This window comes from Convolutriloba macropyga, chromosome 1, assembly GCF_964194025.1.
Source record: "Convolutriloba macropyga chromosome 1, txConMacr16.3, whole genome shotgun sequence".
NCBI lineage: Eukaryota > Metazoa > Xenacoelomorpha > Acoela > Convolutidae > Convolutriloba > Convolutriloba macropyga.
In genome coordinates this window covers 64785425-64807351 of record NC_134468.1, presented here as the reverse complement: position 1 = coordinate 64807351, position 21927 = coordinate 64785425, and the positions used below count along the sequence as shown (strand labels likewise).

General features: G+C 35.9%; 3 protein-coding genes across 4 annotated transcripts in view; 2 read left to right on the top strand and 1 right to left on the bottom strand.

Annotated features, from left to right (window-relative positions):
- The window catches only part of LOC142350648 (uncharacterized), a 626363-nt gene that overhangs the window by 530470 nt on the left and 73966 nt on the right, over positions 1-21927 (top strand). The gene's annotated exons all lie outside the window — the stretch shown is intronic.
- Positions 1-21927, bottom strand: part of LOC142341676 (splicing factor 3B subunit 2-like) — a 542910-nt gene that overhangs the window by 477082 nt on the left and 43901 nt on the right. The window lies entirely within an intron of this gene.
- Positions 1-21927, top strand: part of LOC142350625 (uncharacterized) — a 72810-nt gene that overhangs the window by 46741 nt on the left and 4142 nt on the right. For both annotated transcript variants that reach the window (XM_075402539.1, XM_075402531.1), the window contains one exon: positions 17240-17464. In XM_075402539.1, coding sequence (XP_075258654.1) covers positions 17240-17419 — 180 coding nt within the window. In that variant the 3' untranslated portion in view covers positions 17420-17464. The remainder of the gene's footprint in view (positions 1-17239; positions 17465-21927) is intronic.

Below are 21927 nucleotides of genomic sequence, written 5' to 3'. Positions count from 1 at the left end.
GACATTCAACAACTCCTTGACCCATAGAGTAACATCATATTTTTGAAATACGAAACGACTTTAGAGAAACATCTCACGAAATTGCAAAACTTGACTCCATATATCACTAATCTTGATTTTCTTTTTAAAATGGCCAATTTTAGACTGCCGCACGTTTGTTTTATCACTTTGAGTCACCTAGATCCAATAGTTGTGAAATAACAAGACAATTTACATGAAAAACAGACAACTTTTTTGCGTTTCCGAACTTTTCTTCTCTAATGTTTCAATTTTTCAAGTATTGACCCCATAGCAAAAATTGCCAATTTGTTACAATCAGAATGAGTAGTGGATACTACGAAAATAGTATGAGCAACATTCAACAACTCCTTGACCCATAGAAAAACATCATATTTTTGAAATACGAAACTACTTTAGAGAAACATCTGACGAAATTGCAAAACTTGACTCCATATATCACTAATCTTGATTTTCTTTTTATAATGGCCAATTTTAGACTGCCACACGTCTGTTTTATCACTTTGAGTCACCTGGACCCAACAGTTGAGAAATAAGAAGACAATTTACATAAAAAACGGACGAATTTTTTGCGTTTTCAAACTTTTCTTTTCTATTCTTCCATTTTTTCAAGTATTGACCCTAAAGCAAAAACTGCTAGTTTATTACAATCAAATTGAGTACTTGATACTACAAAAATTAGTATGAGCAACATTCAACAACTCCTTGACCCATAGAGTAATATCACATTTTTGAAATACGAAACGAATTTAGATAAACATCTGACGAAATGGCAAAACTTGACTTCATATTTCACTAATCTTGATTTTCTTTACATCATGGCCAACGTAAGCCTGCCACAAGTTCGTTTGTTATATCACTTTGAACCACCTAGACCCAATAGTTGAGAAATAACAAGACAATTTACATGAAAAAGAGACCACTTTTTTGCGTTTCCGAAATTTTCTTCTCTAATGTTTCAATTTTTCAAGTATTGACCCCAAAGCAAAATTGCCAGTTTATTACAATCGAATTGAGTAGTGGATACTACAAAATTAGTGTGAGCAACATTCAACAACTCCTTGACCCATAGAGTAACATCACATTTTTGAAATACGAAACGACTTTAGATAAACATCTGACAAAATGGCAAAACTTGACTTCATATTTCACTAACCTTGATTTACTTTACATCATGGCCAACGTAAGCCTGCCACAAGTTCGTTTGTTATATCACTTTGAACCACCTAGACCCAAAAGTTGAGAAATAACAAGACAATTTACATGAAAATCAGACGAATTTTTTTGCTTTGCCGAACTTTTCTTTAATGTTTCAATTTTTCAAGTATTGACCCCACAGCAAAAACTGCCAGTTTGTTACTGTCAAATTGAGTAGTGGATACTACGAAAATAGTATTAGCGACATTCAACAACTCCTTGACCCATAGAGTAACATCATATTTTTGAAATACGAAACGACTTTAGAGAAACATCTGACGAAATTGCAAAACTTGACTTCATATTTCACTAATCTTGATTTTCTTTACATCATGGCCAACGTAAGCCTGCCACAAGTTCGTTTGTTATATCACTTTGAACCACCTAGACCCAATAGTTGAGTAATAACAAGACAATTTACATGAAAGGAGACGACTTTTTTTGCGTTTCCGAAATTTTCTTCTCTAATGTTTCAATTTTTCAAGTATTGGCCCCAAAGCAAAAGTTGCCAGATTATTACAAATGAATTGAGTAGTGGATACTACAAAATTGGTATGAGCACCATTCAACAACTCCTTGACTCATAGAGTAAAATCATATTTTTGAAATACGAAACGACTTTAGAGAAACATCTGACGAAATTGCAAAACTTGATATTTGACTTCTTATATCACTAATCTTGAGTTTTTTACATCATGCTCAATGTAGGCCTGCCACACGTTTGTTATATCACTTTGAACCACCTAGACCCAATACTTGGGAATCTTTTCTTCTATAATGTTTCAATTTTTCAAGTATTGACCCAAAAGCAAAAATTGCCTGTTTATTACAACCGAATTGTGCAGTGGATACTACGAAAATGATATGACCAACATTCAACAACTCCTTGACCCATAGAGTAACATCATATTTTTGAAATACGAAACGACTTTAGAGAAACATCTCACGAAATTGCAAAACTTGACTTCATATATCTCTAATCTTGATTTTTTGCATCATGCTCAATGTAAACCTGCCACACGTTTGTTATATCACTTTGAACCACCTAGACCCAAGAGTTGAGAAATAACAAGACAATTTACATGAAAAACAGACGAATTTTTTTTGCTTTTCCGAACTTTTTTTTAATGTTTCAATTTTTCAAGTATTGACCCCAAAGCAAAAAATGCCAGTTTATTACAGTCAAATTGAGCAGTGGATACTACGAAAATAGTATGAGCGACATTCAACAATTCCCTGACCCATAGAGTAACATCATATTTTTGAAATACGAAACGACTTTAGAGAAACATCTCACGAAATTGCAAAACTTGACTTCATATATCTCTAATCTTGATTTTTTGCATCATGCTCAATGTAAACCTGCCACACGTTTGTTATATCACTTTGAACCACCTAGACCCAAGAGTTGAGAAATAACAAGACAATTTACATGAAAATCAGACGAATTTTTTTGCGTTTCCGAAATTTTCTTCTCTAATGTTTCAATTTTTCAAGTATTGACCCCAAAGCAAAAATTGCCAGTTTATTACAATCGAATTGAGTAGTGGATACTACAAAATTAGTTTGAGCAACATTCAACAACTCCATGACCCATAGAGTAACATCAAATTTTTGAAACACGAAACGACTTTAGAGAAACATCTGACAAAATTGCATAACTTGATTTCATATTTCACTACTCTTGAATTTCTTTTCATAATGGCGAATTTCAGACTTGACACGTTTGTTTTATCAGTTTGAGTCGCTTAGAGCCAATAGTTGAGAAATAAGAAGACATATAACTTAAAAAACAGACAAATTTTTTTGCGTTTTTGAACTTTTCTTTCCTAATCTTCCAATTTTTCAAGCATTGACCGCGAAGCAAAAAGTGCCAGCTCATTACAATGTAATTGAATAGTAGATACAACGAAAGTAGAATGAGCAACATTCAAGAACTCCTTGACCCATAGAGTAACATCACATTTTTGAAATACGAAACGACTTTAGAGAACCATCTGACGAAATTGCATAACTTGATTTCATATATCACTACTCTTCAATTGCTTTTTATAATGGCCAATTTCAGACTGTCACACGTTTGTTTTATCAGTTTGAGTCGCTTAGGCCCAATAGTTGAGAAAAAAGAAGACATTTTACTTAAAAAGCAGATGAATTTTTTTGCGTTTCCGAAATTTCCTTTTCTAATCTTCCAATTTTTCAAGCATTGACCCCGAAGCAAAAAGAGCCAGCTCATTACAATGTAATTGAATAGTAGATACTACGAAAAAAGAATGAGCAACAAGAACTCCTTGACTCATAGCATAACATAATAAATTTGAAATACAAAACGACTTTAGAGAAACATCTGACGAAACTGCAAAACTTGACTTCATATAACACAAATCTTGGTTTTCTTTACATCATGGCCAACGTAAACTTGCCACACGTTTGTTATATCACTTTGAACCAACTAGACCCAGTAGTTGAAAAATGACAAGACAATTTACATAAAAAACAGACGAATTTTTTTGCGTTTCCGAACTTTTTTTTTCTAATCATTGACCCCAAAGCAATAATTGCCAGTTGATTACAATCGAATTGAATAGTGGATACTAGGAAAATAGAATGAGCATCAATCAACCACTCTTTGACTGTAGAGTAACATCATCTTTTTGAAATACGAAGCGACTTTAGAGAAACATCTGACGAAATTGCAAAACTAGACTTCATTTATCTTTAATCTTGAATTTCTTTACACCATGGCCAAATTTAGACTGCAAAACGTTTATTATATCATTTTGAACCACGTAGACCCAATAGTCGAGAAATACCAAGAAATTTTACATAAAAACAGACAACTTTTCTGCGTTTCCGAACTTTTCTTTTCTAATCTTCCACTTTTTCAAGTAATGACCCCAAAGCAAAAATTGCCTGTTTATTACAATCAAACTGAATAGCAGATACTACGAGAATAGTTTGAGCAACATTCAACAACTCCTTTGGTTTGATTTGTACAAGTCTTTGACCCGATGAAAAAGACCTAATTTTAAAATTCGTTATTCGCGAAATTCGCAAATTTCTGTATGAAAACCTGACTTTTTTTCCTAGACAAGCTTTACCAAAAATTATTTCTGTTTTACACTCTAGCTCTTTCAAGCTCTATCTCTCAAGCCCTTTTTTTAAAATTCAAAAATCGCAATTTATTCGAAACAATAGCAAATTTCTGTATGAACAACTATTTTTTTCGTACACAAGCTATAGCAAAAATTCTTTTTCGTTCTACACTCTACGAACATAGGGGATACTGTCTACAAATTTTGGTGTGATTTGGACAACTCCTTGACCCGATGAAAAAGACCTGTTTTTGAAATTTACTAATCGCAAGTTATTTGAAATAACCGCAAATTTCCGTATGAAAAACTAACTTTTTTCCTAGACAAACTATACCAAAAATTCTTTTCGTTTTACACTCTAAGTACACAGAGGATACTCCAAACCTAGGTTTGGTTTAGTTTAGACAAGTTCTTGACCCGATGAAAGAGACCTATTTTTAAAATTCGTTATTCGCGAAATTCGCAAAATTCTGTTTGAAAACCTAAACCTAACTTTTTTCCTAGGCAAGCTATACCAAAAATTGTTTTGGATTTACACTCCAATTACACAAGGGATACTTCTTACCGAGTTTGGTTTGATTTGGACAATTCCTTGACCCGATGAAAGAGACCCATTTTTAAAACTCGTTATTCACGAAATTCGCAAATTTCCTTATGAATTCGCAAATTTCCTTATGAAAAATTCTGTATGAAAACCCAACTCTTTTCCTAGGCCAGCTATACCAAAAATTCTTTTGGCTTTACCTTTCAATTACACAAGGGATACTCCATACCGAGTTAAATTTAATTTGGACAACTCCTTGACCCGATGAAAAAGACCTATTTTTGAAATTCACTAATCGCAAGTTATTCGAAATAATCGCAAATTTCCGTATGAAAACTAACTTTTTTCCTCGACAAACTATTCCAAAAATCTTTTTGTTTTACACTCTAGGTACACAGAGGATACTCCAAACCTAGGTTTGGTTTAGTTTGGACAAGTTCTTGACCCGATGAAAGAGACCTATTTTTAAAATTCGTTATTCGCGAAATTCGCAAAATTCTAATTTGAAAACCTAAACCTAACTTTTTTCCTAGGCAAGCTATACCAAAAAATGTTTTGGATTTACACTCCAATTACACAAGGGATACTTCTTACCGAGTTTGGTTTGACTTGGACAATTCCTTGACCCGATGAAAGAGACCTATTTTTAAAATTCACTAATCGCAAGTTATTCGAAATAATCGAAAATTTTTTTGTATGAAAAATTATTTTTTTTCCTAGACAAGCTATACCAAAAACTCTTCTTGTTTTACACTCTAGGTACACATGGGATAATCCATGCCGAATTTGGTTAGATTTGAATAACTTCTTGACACAATGAAAAATACTATATTTAAAAATCAAATATCCGAAATAAACGCAATTTTCCGTATGAAATAATAACTTTTTCCCAGGCAAGCTATAGCGAAATTTCTATTGTTTTAGGCTCTGGGTACACAGGGGATACTTCATACCGAGTTTGACTTGATTTGAACAACTCCTTGACCCGATGAAAAAGACCTACACTGTACCTACACAGAGGATACTCTATGACGAGTTTGGTTCAATTTGAACAATTTTTTGACGCAGTGAAAAAGACCTGTTTTTGAAACTCTTTATTTGCGAATCTCGCAAATTTCTGTATGAAAAATTAATTTTTTTTCTTGTCAAGCTCTATCAAAAACTCTATTTTTTTACACTCTAGGTACACATGGAATACTCCATACCGATTTGGTTTGATTCGGTCAACTCTATACTTCTAAATTTCAGATTATTACAACCCCTTTGAAAAAAAGATACTACGAAAATAGTATGAGCAACATTCGACAACTCAACTCATAGGGTCAAATCATATTTTAGAAATACGAAACGACGTTAGAGAAACATTTGACGAAATTGCAAAACTCATGGCTAGTCTAGGATTGCACTATTCTTCACTTATGGAAAACTCCGATTAAAAAACTTGTAGTAAATTTAAAGGATCAAAATTTGAAATGAGATTGGCCAGATTGCAGAAATGAGAATAGAACAGCTAAAAATTAGTCTATCGTGAAGTTGACGTTGTTGTGCTCATAATGCTTGTGGATTGATATCAGATAAACAGAATCATTAAAGCGAAATAGGAATAATACTTCAACATCTTCCTTTTGATCACGCACAAGGAAACCGAATGGCAACTCATTGGCAACATCAGTTTTGACAAGCCTAAGTTTTCTTAGTATCTCCAGTCTTCGAATAAGACATCCCTTTGCGTCAATTCTATAAAAGAACAAGATTTCGCCAACGATGAGATTTTCCAGCTTTACGGCAACAAAGTTGTCAGCAGCTGAACCGCGTTCCTAAGCCAACGATACCAGGAAATGGTTTACAAAACTGGGATGAAGGATTTTTGTCTAGAAATCTTTTTATTTCCTGTCTTTCAAGAAACGATTTTTTTTCATCAAACGTTTTATTTTCCTGGAAACCTTTTATTGAGGAAGTGAAGCAGTCATCTTGAATATTCATTTTTGCAAGCATTTTCGCGCGAATAAACCTTCTGACCAACAACTGGCATTGATTTTCAGTACCTGTTAAGGGAGCAATCAATAATCTGTTATCTGTTGGCTGATTCGAACATGGATGCTGATGTAGCGAAAAAGTGGGCCAATAATTTTTACTTGCCATGCCAGGTGCCTCAACAGGTGAAAATCGATTGAATCCATGCGTTCTGTTTTATCGGCCGTGCATCTGCAAAATTGGTTTAAAAGGATGTCACAGAAATTGGGAAGCTCAGTTGTATCGAACAGTTGTCGAATGGCGAAGACAAGCTTTTTGAGGTCTAATTCGTCAATAGATCTGTCTTCGCCGTGGAAAAAATGGAGGCAAAACTATTGGCGACAAATAGAATAAAAAGCTCTTTTTTACCAGAGGAAAACATTTATCGTAAAATTAACCAAAACGTTCTGTGGTAACACCAAGAAATAGTTGATGCATTGGATCCATTGGCGATGAAAGGGGCTGATTGGATAAGACACTCAAAATCTTGCCCCTTTCTTTTGCAGCGTGTGTTCGGAGATCGCAGTCAGCATTCCTGCCGTATTTCGGTTTGAATTCATCAATGCTGCCTTATTCTAACTCCGAAAGGTTTACCAAGTGGGAGTCGTAAGATCTCATAGTGAAAGATTCTCCGTGCGGGTAACGGTGAGCTCCAGTAAAACCCATTGCACTGTTTCATCTTCAAAACTTTGGATTTGCCAATCAAATCTGCGATAAAGAGTATAGGTTTGAAGACAACTTTAATCTGTTTCCCATTAAAGACAATTGACTCAGACAGAGACTGATAACTCTTGTTCTATTTGAGACAGGAGGGCATCGAAATCAAGATGGCCGGACCCTACAAAGCGGCAACCTAGCACAGTATTTTCGAACGATTGCCTTTTATTTGGAGGAAGGTCTGCCACTGCTAAAAAGAGTGACCATGTCGATAGGGGGGGGGGGTGATTTGGAAACAGCAGTACCATCTGTGTTTATAAAAAGTCTAACTGTTGCTACATCTTCTTTAATACAAAACTTAGGCCTGAGAATGTCTTCACTACTTATCTTCTCACTCACATATGACTCGGAAATAATGGGAAATTTCCGTATGAAATACTAACTTTTTTCCTAGGCAAGCTAGAGAAAAAATTTCTTCTTCCGTACACTGTACCTACACAGAGGATACTCTATGCCGAGTTTAGTTCAATTTGAACAACTTCTTGAGCAAATGAAAAAGACCTGCTTTTAAAATTCCATATTCGCGAACCTCTTAGTTCTCCGTATGAAGCACTAACTTTTTTCCTGGACAAACTATCGCAAAATTGTTTTTGTTTTACATTCTAGGTACACCTGGGATACTCTGTGCCGAGTGTGTTTCGATTTGAATAAATTCTTGACACAATGAAAAATACTATGTTTAAAAATAAAATATTTGAAATAATCGCATATTTCGTATTAAACGCTAACTTTTTTTCTAAGCAAGTTTTAGCAAAAATTCATTTTGTTTTACGCTCTAGGTACACTTGGGATACTCCTTGCCGAGTTTGGTATGATTTGAACAACTTCTTGACTCAATGATAAATACTAGTTTTAAAAATTAAATATTCGAAAAAAATCGACAACTTCGTACGAAAAGCTAACTTTTATCTAGGCAAGCTATAGCAAAACTGATTTTGTTTTACATTCTAGATACACCTGGGATACTCCATGCGGAGTGTAGTTCCATTTGAATGACTCCTTGACCCAATGAAAAATACTATATTTAAAAACTAAATGTTCGAAAAAGTCGCAAATTTCGTATGAAAAGCTAACTTTTTTCTAGGCAAGCTAGTGCTAAAATTCTTTTCGTCCTACATTCTACCTACATAGGTGATACTTTATTGCAAGTTCAGTTTAATTTGAACAATTTTTCGAACCAATGAGAACGACCTATTTGAAAAACTACTTATTCAAATTTAATTGGAAATAATAGGAAAATTCCCTATGTAATACTAACTTTTCACTGAGGTAAGCTATAGCAAATTTTTTTTCCCTTCGCACTCTAGATACACGTGAGATACTTCATGCCAAGTTTGGTGTGTCTTGAATAACTTCTTGAATCAATGATAAATTCTATATTTAAAAATAAAATATTCGAAATAATCGCAAATTTCCGTATGAAAAGGTAACTTTTTCTAGGCAAGCTATAGCAAAAACTCTTTTTTTGTTTTTTAATCTAGATACACGATACACATGGGATACTCCTGAACAAATTTGGTTTGTTTTGAACAACTCCTTGACCCAATGAAAAAGCCCAAGTTTTAAAATTCTATAATCGAAATTTATTCGAAATCATCGTGAATTTCCGTATGAAATATTAACATTTTTCCTAGACAAGCTATAGCAAAACTTCTGTCTGTTTTAAACTCTAGATACACATGGGATACTCCATGCCGAGTGCGGTTCGATTTGAATGACTCGTTGACACAATGAAAAATACTATTTAAAAATTAAATATTTGAAGTAACCGGAATTTTCCGTATGAGAAGCTAACTTTTTTCCTAGGCAAGCTATAGTAGAAATTTTTTTGTTAAAAACTCCAAGTACACTCGGTTTACTCCATACCGAGTTTGGTTCGATTTGGATAACTTCTCGGTCCAAGGAATAATACTACATTTGAAATAATCGCAAATTTTCGTATGATAAATTAACTTTTTTTCCTAGACAAGCTATACCAAAAACTCTTTTTGTTTTACACTCTAGATACACACGGGATACTATACTTCATACCGAGTTCGGTTTGATTTGAACTTTTTCTTGACCCGATTAAAAGACCTACATTTAAAATTCTCTAATCGCAATTTGTAAAAAATAGGCTAAAATATGCACATTTTTTACTGTGAGGTTTTAATTGAGGTTTTAACTCACGTGTCACGGTGCTTGTGTGTTGGTGAATCCGCTGTAATTTTTGTTCCTTTACAATCAATCTGATATAACAAAAGTCTCAAAGTAGAAACGTGTAACGCACCGGTCACAATGTAGGCGAAACGACCTTATACATCGGGGCGAAATTCTCGAAATCGGCTGAAATAAAAGTAACCCCATTCACAGGAATTAAAGTAGGGCTCAAGCCGAGTTCAATTCAATAAACAGATCGAAAATCGGATCCCTTAATGACAAGTTATTCTCAAAACAAAGTACGGTAATAAATTCCAAAATTGACCTAAAGCGACTGACGTTTCGACAAAATACACACTAATTTCAGAGTAATGTATAATAAATATTTATGGACATACTCGTCACTAACACAGAAAACTGGAACACTAAAATTCAACGTCGAAATCACACAAATCAAAGATTAATATCGTATTCAAGGTAGTGTTCCTCTCCTCAGGGGGTCAAACTGAGGTCAAGTTTTCTGGCCAATTTCTCAAAGACGGCTAAACAAAAACAAACGCCCTTATTATAGTTTTTAGCACTGCTTGAGATACGCATCATATTTGAAAAATGAGTTCCATTGGTGCATTCTTCAAGGAGTTATAGCAATAAGGTACCGCATCAAATGACCCTAGACGAGAGAAACACAACTTTCAGAGCTAAAATTGAACTCCAAAACCTCAGAAAACGCTATATAAAGTATACATTTTCTGAATCTGCGTGGGCATTTTTAAACAGCAATTATGTCACCCGGGGTAACAAAACTCAAAGCTTCAAAAAGTGGTGATGGATTGGCGTCATCCGTTTCTGGGGCTAAAATCGAGGACAAGTTTACTGGCCAATTTCTCTTAAACGGTGAAAAAAAAATTACCCCTTTAGTACCGCTTATAGTTCTGCTTGAGATACGCATCATATTGAAAAATGAGCACAATTGGTGCACTCTAGAGGATGTTATAGCAAAAAACAGGTACCCTACCAAATGACCAAATAAGCTCAATAAGATCAATATCTGAATATCTGAAGACTTTAGAGCCAAAGTTCAATATCTGAGTAACATAAAATACTATATATAATATAAATGGGGACACTCCCCACTAAGTGAGGTTTCTAAAACTGTAACATTTGTTGGTTAAATCCAGTGTTTTTTTGTACCGAAGTTTGGGTCATCCCGAATAGCCTGAAAATTCGACTTTTTCCAAATTCAAACCTTAAAAAATTCTTGATTATGCCAATTTGAGAAATCAACTAAACAATGCACGCAAGAAGAGTTCAGTGTCAACAAAACGCGTCTATGCCCGTAAATATTTAAACAGTAGTTTTGGAGAAATCAGCGATGACATGAACCGTACCCCTTTTTTCATCTAGTGCAAGAGCCCAATTTCTCGCAAAGTCTTGCAAAACGACTAAAAACGGTGCCGCGTAGACAAATCTGAACGCGATTCAAGTTCACTCAATAGCTACTGAAAACCCAACACCTCCACTGCGAAATGGGAAAACATTCTCACCTCGCCCTAAATGCCAGGGTGCTTGGTGTGTTTTCATCCCGAATAGCCTGAAAGTTCGACTTTTTCCAAATTTAAACCTTAAAAAGTTTTTGATTATGCCAATATGAGAAATCAACTAAACACTGCCTAAAAAACCCAATTTGCAAGCAACAATAACCCAATTTGGAAGAGAAACTACATCAGAACGGAAAACGTTTAAAACATCATTAGTTTTTAAATTTTTAAATATTACAGCTGAATAACGTTCTGAGCAGACCAATTTAGACACCAACTGAAGACTGCAGTACTTCGGAAAAACTACAATTAACAAAACGCGACTATGCCCGGTCAAATTGGTAAAACATTTCATGGAAAATCGTCAGAAACAATAAGCGTTCCCCCAAAAAATAATTTTTTCAATTTTTTTCAAACTTAAATCTTAATAAATTTTTGATTAGGCCAATTTGAGAACCCAACTAAACACTGCAAAACATGAATATTTGGAGTCGACAAATACGACAATGTCTGTCCAATTTGGTACAGTAGTTTTGGAGAAATCTTCAAACAAATGATGCGTTCTCCGATTTTTGGGCTATTGGGAGACACCAACTTTTGGCAGATGTATGCAAAACCACTAAAAACGGTGCCAGGCGCACAATTCTGAACGCTTTTCAAGACCGCTTCTGGGGCTAAAATCGAGGAAAGTTTACTGGCCAATTTCTCTTAAACGGTGAAAAAAAAATTACCCCTTTAGTACCGCTTATAGTTCTGCTTGAGATACGCATCATATTGAAAAATGAGCACAATTGGTGCACTCTAGAGGATGTTATAGCAAAAAACAGGTACCCTACCAAATGACCAAATAAGCTCAATAAGATCAATATCTGAATATCTGAAGACTTTAGAGCCAAAGTTCAATATCTGAGTAACATAAAATACTATATATAATATAAATGGGGACACTCCCCACTAAGTGAGGTTTCTAAAACTGTAACATTTGTTGGTTAAATCCAGTGTTTTTTTGTACCGAAGTTTGGGTCATCCCGAATAGCCTGAAAATTCGACTTTTTCCAAATTCAAACCTTAAAAAATTCTTGATTATGCCAATATGAGAAATCAACTAAACACTGCCTAAAAAACCAAATTTGCAAGCAACAATAACCCAATTTGGAAGAGAAACTACATCAGAACGGAAAACGTTTAAAACATCATTAGTTTTTAAATTTTTCATTATTACAGCTGAAGAACGTTCTGAGCAGACCAATTTAGACACCAGCTGAAGACTGCAGTACTTCGGAGAAACTACAATTAACAAAACGCGACTATGCCCGGTCAAATTTGTAAAGCACTTCAGGAAAAATTGTCAGAATCAATAAGCGTGCCCCCAAAAAATAATTTGTTCAATTTTTTTTCAAATTTAAATCTTAATAAATTTTTGATTAGGCCAATTTGAGAACCCAACTAAACACTGCAAAACATGAATATTTGGAGTCAACAAAACACGACAATGCCGGTCCAATTTGGTACAGTAGTTTTGGAGAAATCTTCAAACACATTATGCGTTCTCCGATTTTTGGGCTATTGGGAGACACCAACTTTTGGCAGATGTATGCAAAACCACTAAAAACGGTGCCACGCGCACAATTCTGAACGCAATTCAAGACCGCTTCTTGGGCTAAAACCGAGGACAAGTTTACTGGCCAATTTCTCTTAAACGGCGAATTAAAAATCACCCCTTTAGTACCGCATATAGTTCTGCTTGAGATACGCATCATATTGAAAAATGAGCACAATCGGTGCACTCTAGAAGATGTTATAGGAAAAAATAGGTACCCTACCAAATGACCAAATAAGCTCAATAAGTTCAATATCTGAATATCTGAAGACTTTAGAGCCAAAGTTCTATATCTGAGGAACATAAAATACTATATAAAATATAAATGGGGACACTCCCCACTAAGTGAGGTTTCTAAAACACTAACATTTGTTGGTTAAATCCAGTGTTTTATTGTACCGAAATTTGGGTCATCCCGAACAGCCTGAAAATTCGACTTTTTCCAAATTCAAACTTTAAAAATTTTCGATTATGCCAATAAGAGAAATCAACTAAACACTGCCTAAAAAACCCAATTAGCAAGCAACAATAACCCAATTTGGAAGAAAAACTACATCAGAACGGAAAACATTTAAAACATCATTAGTTTTTAAATTTTGAAATATAACAGCTGAATAACGTTCTGAGCAGACACCAACTGAAGACTGCAGTCCTTCGGGAAAATTACAATTAACAAAACGCGATTATGCCCAGTCAAAATGATAAAGCACTTCAGGAAAAATTATCAGAATCAATAAGCGTGCCCCCAAAAAATAATGTTTTCAATTTTTTTCAAATTTAAATCTTCATAAATTTTTGATTAGGCCAATATGAGAACCCAACTAAACACTGCAAAACATGAATATTTGGAGTCAACAAAACACGACAATGCCCGTCCAATCTGGTACAGTAGTTTTGGAGAAATCTTCAAACACATGAAGCGTTCTCCGGTTTTTGGGCTATTGGGAGACACCAACTTTTGGCAGAAGTATGCAAAACCACTAAAAACGGTGCCAAGCGCACAATTCTGAACGCAATTCAAGATCACTCAGTAGTTACCGAAAACCGAAGATCTCCACTGCGAAAGGGAAAAAATTCCCCACCTCGCCTTAAAGGCCAGGGTGTTTGTGTGTTTTTGATTAAAAAAACAACTCAAACAAGAATTTCATGATTTCGCAAATAAAAAAAAGCTGAATTCTCAGAAACTATGGATTCTAAAAACTTCATCAAACCAAACAATACCTATATAACACAATTTGCAAGCAACAATAGCCCAATTTCGATGGAAAACAAACTCCATCAGTATTGAAAAAAGCTTAAAGCCACCTTTTTTTGAATTTTAAAAGCCACAACTTAATACTCTTCTCAGCGGGACATTTTAGAATTAAAACGCAGACTTTTATAAACTTAAAATTAGGAAATCGCGTCTATGCCCGGCCGAATTGGCAGAGTATTTCAGGAAAAATCATCAGAAACAACAAGTGTGCTCCCAAAAAAATAGTTTTTACTTGTACTTTTACGAATTTAACAATTATTAACTCGATTAGGCCGATTCGGGAAACCGACTAAACACTGCAAACAAGGAGGGTTTAGTGCTAGTAAAACAAAACAATGCCCATTGAACTTGGTACAGTAGTTTTAGAAAAATCGTCAAACACATCATGCAAACGCCCGAGTTTTGGGCTATTGGGAGACCACAAATTCTCGCAAAAATAAACAAAACGACTTAACAGATTAAAAATGGTGCCAAACGGAAATTTCTGAATGCAATTCAAGTCCAGTCAGTGGTTATGGTTATTGAACACCCAAGACCTCCACTGCGAAGTGAAGAAAAAATTCCCACCTCGTCCTGGAGGCCGGGAGGTTTTGTGTGATTTGACAAAAAAGAATTCGAACAAAGAATTATTGGAAGCGCCATAAACCAACGAAATGCCATTTTTTAAACAAATCTTTCTTTCAATGTGATGAAATAAAGATTGGTCGAAGAACAATTATATATCGTTTTTCGTACAATTAGTTTGTTGTGGTACATGCGAAGTATCAGTTATAAAAAACTCCGACTGTTGTTTCCTTTTGTCCTTAAAAAGAAACATTACTTAGCATAAGATCAAAATTGGAGTTGATGTTTGATTTACCAGAAAACTGAGGTTGATTTTGTTACATAAAGACTAAACTCTAAATCGAATGAAACAAAGACAAAAAATGAAACTTCAAAAACACACCGATATTTTTTGATTGAAAAAACTAATAGCTATCAACTGGACATTAACACCAATAGCTATCAACGGAAGGCATCATATAGACTCAAATAAATCTCAATAGGAAGATAACTAGAACTCCCATTATTGGAATTGTTTACGACAACAAAAACATGCTAAGTTACCGACAGGATCAGTAACAAAAAACTCCAACTGTTTATTTCTCTAAAAATAGTTCGTTTGAAAAAATGTGAAAATATTGAAAGTGTTTTCGTCTTTTATTAAGTAAATGGAACTTTAAAAAGACGGATTTGGTTGCCTCGAGTTGTCTCTAGTTATTTGTCGGAAAGTTGTACTTTAATTCCATATCATGCAAGAAACTTAATAATAATGATAAAAATAATAATTGTCGTTCCTGCGCAGCGGAACCGCATTCGGCCACAGCGGCCTGTTCTCAGCTGCTTTTTCCTATTATTCCCCACATTTCAAATTGATCTTTTTATGAGCAGAATAGCTCTTTTTTTGGTGACTATAGCCACTTTTTTTTGCGTCTGAAACTTTCATGTGGTACCAATATTGCAGCCAACATTGGTCAGGCAATGGTCAACCTGAAGCTATGGTTAAATGAGAGCTCATCCTCCCACAGTCAGCTTCACGGAGGCAGAGGATTGATCTCTCAATCATCGGCCTGTGAACCACACACCTTGCCATTCGGCTATCACGCCACTTACAAGAAGATTCTTGCAAGATTTCACAATCAAAAGTTGTGTACAAAAAAATTCATTAAGGTTCAGTTTTGCTGATCAAGAATACTGATATCTGTCATTTCATTTGGTTTTCAATTAGTTTCATCTGACATTTATACACGTATAAATTTTCCAGAATTCAAAAACTTGCAAGATTCCTGCAAGATTCTTGCAAGATTTTGAATCCGGGCTAAATTTTTTTTCATTGAACCAGGTTTTGTAGTTTGTTTAATAAACAATAGTTTGCTTCAAAGATATTTCCCAGAACGTTTGTACCCCGATTGATTTTTTTGCCTTAATAAATATCTTGCGAGATTCTTGCAAGAATCTTTCAAGCTTTGAATCATCTTGCAAAGTTCTTGCAAGATTTGAATCCATTCATCACGAGGGAAAATTAATTTTTTGTATAAGCAGCATTATTCTTTCGTGTGTAAGAAAGCAACAAACTCTCCAACACATCTTGCAACACATTTGAAATTTCGCGAACTCCCGGAAACCTAGGTTGGAGGGTCGATTTTTTGCTCGATCATATAGAAAAAAATATTAAAAGAAATTTTTTTATATTTGCACAAATTTGGTCTCCTTGAACACTTTCAAGTTTCACTTGCACCGAACTGATTTTTTTGTAAAATTTCACGTATAGTTTGAAAATAGATTAGCAAGCGTTCACAAACCTAGGTTGGGTATTCCGCTCTCTCAAAAATAAGGGTGTAAGAGTGTAAAAAAATTGATACTCAGATTAAGGGTGGAAAAAAGAGTGTTATCTTTTATTCGTCCACCTTAATTTATACTCTCTCAAAAACAAAGGTGTGAGAAAACAAGGGTGTGAATTAAAGATGCTTCATTTCAGCAAATATGAAATTAGATTCTATCGGAGAGACGATTTCACAAGAAACTCACGCCTTTCATTATATCTCTCTGCAAATTATCTATCTTGCGCGCAAATTTTGTTCCAGCTGAATTTTTAAGTGTAGTGTTTTTTGCAAACGTTAGGTCGAGCTAAAATCCAGCTCTAATTTTGGATAGAGCTAAAGTCTTCTAAAAAGTTTTGAGTCGAGCTTAAATCTTTCGTAAACTTTTCGGTCGAGCTAAAGTTTTTTGTGAAAAATCTCTGTCGAGCTAAAGTCCAGCGTGTCTTAAAGTCCAGGTAAAGTCTTTTCATAGCTCAAATGAGTCGAGTACGGTCTTTTCATTGTACATTTTGGTCGAGCATTGCCTTTTCATAAGTCTGTACCTAAACCTGGGAAATGATCCGTTTCTTTTAGATCCTCCTACTATAATGCCCGCCACGCAATCATAGCTCACCAGTATAGTAATCAGACGCGGTAACTGGGGGAGGGGTGAGGTCTATGTTACGTCCTCACTAATGATGGGGGGGGGTATAATGGGAATGAGGAGTAACCTTTTAGTTCAATGTCAGCGAACAGTTTTATTTATCTGTAAGTTTTATTTCAGTGGAAGAATTTTGCACTTGTACAACTGAGGCTGTTGAGTGCTGCAAGAATTCTGTTACTCAAGAATGTCTTGGAGAGCACGCATCAACAGCAGAAACAACGGACACTTGCATACAGGAAGCAGAAACATATAGCCAATGTTCTCAAGGAGAAAGGCAGTTTATTATCAGCCATATTCTGACTGCTATGTGCATTATCATACCATTCATTGCAACGTCTTGATCAAGTAATTAATCATTCTAATCGAGATCCGATGTCAATCATGCAAGATCTAGCACAATTTTTGAATAAACATGTTAATCTTGCTAAGAGTTTTTGGTGTCTTTTGCCAGGACTACGATAGGATTAGTGCCTTTACTTTAATAGAATTCTTGTAAAATTCTTGCATGCTGCTGTTGATTTTGTGAGATTTTGCAATTACTTGCAGAATTAACATCAGATCTGGGAATATAGGATCCACAGACACAAAGTGCAGTTTAAACTTGGACAGAATAGACAGGATAACGTAAAAAACTGAGTGCATCTCCTATCCTAAAATAATATTGTTAATAAAGTGGATACGAGTTTACAAATTCCCATAAAACTATGTGTCGTCATAAGCAATGCAATTTTATATACTAATAGCCGCCGTCTGAGTCTCAGAAGCTATCTAGTCACTCTTTTTCACCACTTCAAGGAGAGTTTTGGTATTCTACAGGTTTCAACTCGAAGATAAGTTTGTATTCTACAGATTTTTTAAGGCTGGAGCAAAATTTTTCCACTTTACACATATTTCTGGTAAGATATATGCGTAATGGGAAAAATGTATGCATTTCTGGCAATATATATATATATATATATATATATATATATATATAAATGAATACAAGTTCATTTCAATATATTCAATTACTAATGAAGCTCTGCTTCAACGCTTTTTTCGCTTATGTATAGCTTTTTGAATCCAAACGGAAACAAACTTGTTGTTTTGAAAGTTACATTTCTTGTGACTTTGTTAGGGCACGTGGTAATTGTTGGTTACAATTTTGTTGAGACCTTGAAAGTTCTTTTGACCTTAAACATTTCCCGGCCTCCTTGAACTCGTTCAATTGTGACATCTGTGGGCTTCCTTTGTTATTATCTTGCGAGTACAGTTGAGGGTACAAAAAAGATGATTTAGTTGAAACTGACTCCTTGGTTTTTGTGAAAATCGGCAGAAATGTTATCAATTTCATACAAAACTGATTAGGTATATATTGTCGAAGGTGTGATCAAACCAATTGAGAATCTTCGGTTGTTTCTCAAAGTTTAATCCTCTATACTGCTCCACAATCTTCTGGTTCTTCTCGATGAAGGGGTATGAGGCGATTGACTGGTCTGATGTAAACTCCAGTTTGTGTTTTCACTTGAACAACACGAACAATGTTGTCATTACCGTCGAATGTCTGTATTATACAAGCAAGCGGCCAGCACATTGGGGGAGTGTTGTCTTCTTTGATGATCACAATATCGTCCACTGCTGGTTGTACATTTTCAGTCCTCCATTTTTTTCCGCTGCTGCAATGATGATATGTATTCGACACTCCATTTCTTCCAGAACTGACGAATCATTTTGTCTATATTCCTCCAATGTCGTGACAAGGTGTTGTTCTTTGGTGAAAATGGCTCGGGTATAGCTGTGATGGGTCTTCCGATGATGAAATAACCTGCGGTTAAAGCTAGGGGATCATTGATGTCGGTTGATGGTGCTGTTAGAGGACGAGAATTTAGGATAGCCTCAATTTGTGTCAGGAGAGTTGTGAAAGCACTGGTTGATAACTTAGTCGATCCAACCGTTCTGTAAAAGATGGCGCTTCATAGATTTAACAGCTACTTCCCACAGTCCTCCAAAATGTGGCGTCCTGTGTGGTATTGTAAACCAATCGATGTGGTTTTGGCTCGCAAAATTGTTAATGAGATCCTTGAACTCTTCATCTCGAAGAAGTCGTCTGAATTCGAGTTCTCCTCGGACTCCAAAGAACGTTGTTGAACTGTCACTGTAAAATGCTTGCGGAGTACCGCGTCTTGGGGTAAATCTCTTGAGGGTATCGAGGCAATCTTCTCTGGTTAGATTTTGCACTGGCTCTAAGTGTATCGCCTTTGTGGTGAAACAAATGAATATAGCTGTGTATGATTTTTGCAGTTTCTGTGAAGAAACTTTGGTATAAAACGGTACGCAATAGTCCATCCCAGTGAATTGGAAGGCAAAAGACTCAACTATTTGTTCTGCTGGCATGACGTTGTTATCTCCGTCGAAGAATGGGGAGAGGCTGAGTAGATGACTGTTTTTCTTGATACGCTTGCTTGATGGTTCAACTGGTAGGTTTGAAGTTGAGTCTTCTGGTGTTGTTGATTCTTTTATATACCTGAATTCCGGCAAAAAGAGCTGTTGGATGATGCTGTAAAGAGCTATTCTCGCTGAGCGGAGATTTGATGGGGAAAGTTGATGACAAACACCAATTTGGCTTCTCTCACTGCTTGAGACAATTGTGCTCCAAGAGGTGCTGCACAGAATTCTAAACCTGGGACACAAAGTTTTGTTTGGGGCAACGCGTGTTTTGGCTGTCAGCATTTGTGTGTGCACTCGGTCGTCCATTTGTTCTTGCACGTAGACAACTGCGGCATAGGCTGTGGATGAGGCGTCACAAAACACATGAAGCGCCAAAGATGACAAAAAAGGTGCTGCAAAAACTCGTCGTTCAAATTTGGTCTTCTCCAATTCTTTGAGCTAAAGTCGAAATCTTCCGTATTGTTTCTAGGATATTTAACAACAGGTTTTCGTCCCTGGTCAACTTGTCTATCCAAAGTATTTGCAAGAGGGATTTCGACTGAATTGTTGTTCCGAAAGGGTCAAACAACTTTGTGACTTCCGGTAAAATTTTCCTCTTTGTAGTGGATAATTCCTTGTCCAGGCAAACTGTGAAGGTGAAATAATCTGGAACAGGGCTCCACTTTATTCCAATGGTTTTGACTGTGTACTCGTTGCTGTTGATTATCATTTCGTCTGAAGTTTCGCGAAAACTGGAAGGCAATCGCTCAACAAGTGACGAAACACTTGATGTCTATTTTCATATATCAAAACAAGTTGTTTTCAGTGTTGCGATAACTTCGTCCTGTAATTGAGTGGCGTGCTCAACATCTGAGGTTCATATTAGCAAATCGTCCACATGCATGTCGTTATTGATTGCAAGGCGGAGGTTGCTGTTGGTGCAACTGTCTGCTAAGGCTTTGAGAGGTCTATTTGAGTGGTAGGAAGATGATGCTATTCCATAGGTCACCTCTGTGTCATTTAGATTTTTCCACAAAAACCTCTAAAAATCGTTCTCTTCATCGTCAAACTGAACTTGTCGGTACATCTTTTTAATGTCGGCAGATAGTGCTACTTAAACAAAAGCAAATCAGAATTCCAAACAGATCCTTTTGCAGGTGAGGTCCAACCAAGAGACGGTCATTTAAAGATACTCCACTGGCTGACTTAGCTGAAGCATCAAATACGACTCTGAGTTTAGTTGTGCTGCTGGCGTCCTTGATGACACAATGATGTGGCAAGTAGAAACAATTTGTGGCAGGCATATGAATTTTGTTTCTGGGAACTTCTTCCATGTGTCCAAGTTGAATGAATTCCTGAATGAACAGGCTATATCTGTTGTATACATCAGGTTGTTTCTCCAGTGGGAAGATGAGGCTCCGTAGTCTTCTTTTCACTTGATGGTACGAGTCACCCAGGGGTTTGGAGTCTTCTTTGAAAGAGTTTCACAACAAATCTTCCCTCTGAGTTGCGTCAAGTGGTATTTTTGAAGTGATCTTCGCATTTCTGTTCTTCTGATCTCCACTGTGTTGTTGTCGGAATTTCTTAAATTTCCCAGAATCGCTGTAAATTGTCTGGTTCTGAACAAATGAAAAAAGACTCAAGTTGAGTATTCTTCTTTTCAAGTTGGCTCTCACGTCTCATCAAGAGCCAACCAAAACAAGATAGGCGGTAGGTAGTTGATTTTTGAGGCTCCTTGATTCTGTTGTCCCCAATAATCAGTTCTTCATAGTGTCTTGCTCCAATTATCAGGTCAACGGTGAATGGCTGATTGAAGTTTGGGTCCGCAAGACTGAGGTTCTGAAGTTTTGTCCAACCGCTGACATTCACATGATGTGAAGGCAGATTGCTGGTCAATATGGCTAAAGCGGTTGCTCTGACGTTGATGAAGTCTTCGTCCTTCGTTTTCAGAATCAAGTTTACTGATCCTTTGCTGTTGTTGGCTTCTTGAACTCCGAGTCCAAAAACTCGGCCGTCGGTTTTTTTTTCAACCAAGGTGTTGTGCTGCATCTTCCGTGATGAGGTTGCTTTGGGATCCTGAGTCTCTAATATCAGTTCTCTAATATCAGTTGTTTTTCCGTTGTTGTCAACTGAAACGATTGCGGTGGGAAGAAATACTTCTTCTTCTTCTTCTTCTTCTTCTTCATTCTGTGACTGTGCTGCGGCTGTAAATTTTTCTTTGTTTTTGTTGACTGTTTTTGCTGCTCGATTGCTTGCTTCTTGTGGTGACGTGCTTCTTGTTGTAACCGTTGGCGCTGTTGAAGCTGTCCTCGAGTTGTTATTGGCTTCCAAATGCAAAAAACTGTTGTGCTTTTGTTTGCATTTCTTACAAGTTGAACCATTGCATTGTTCACTTCGATGTC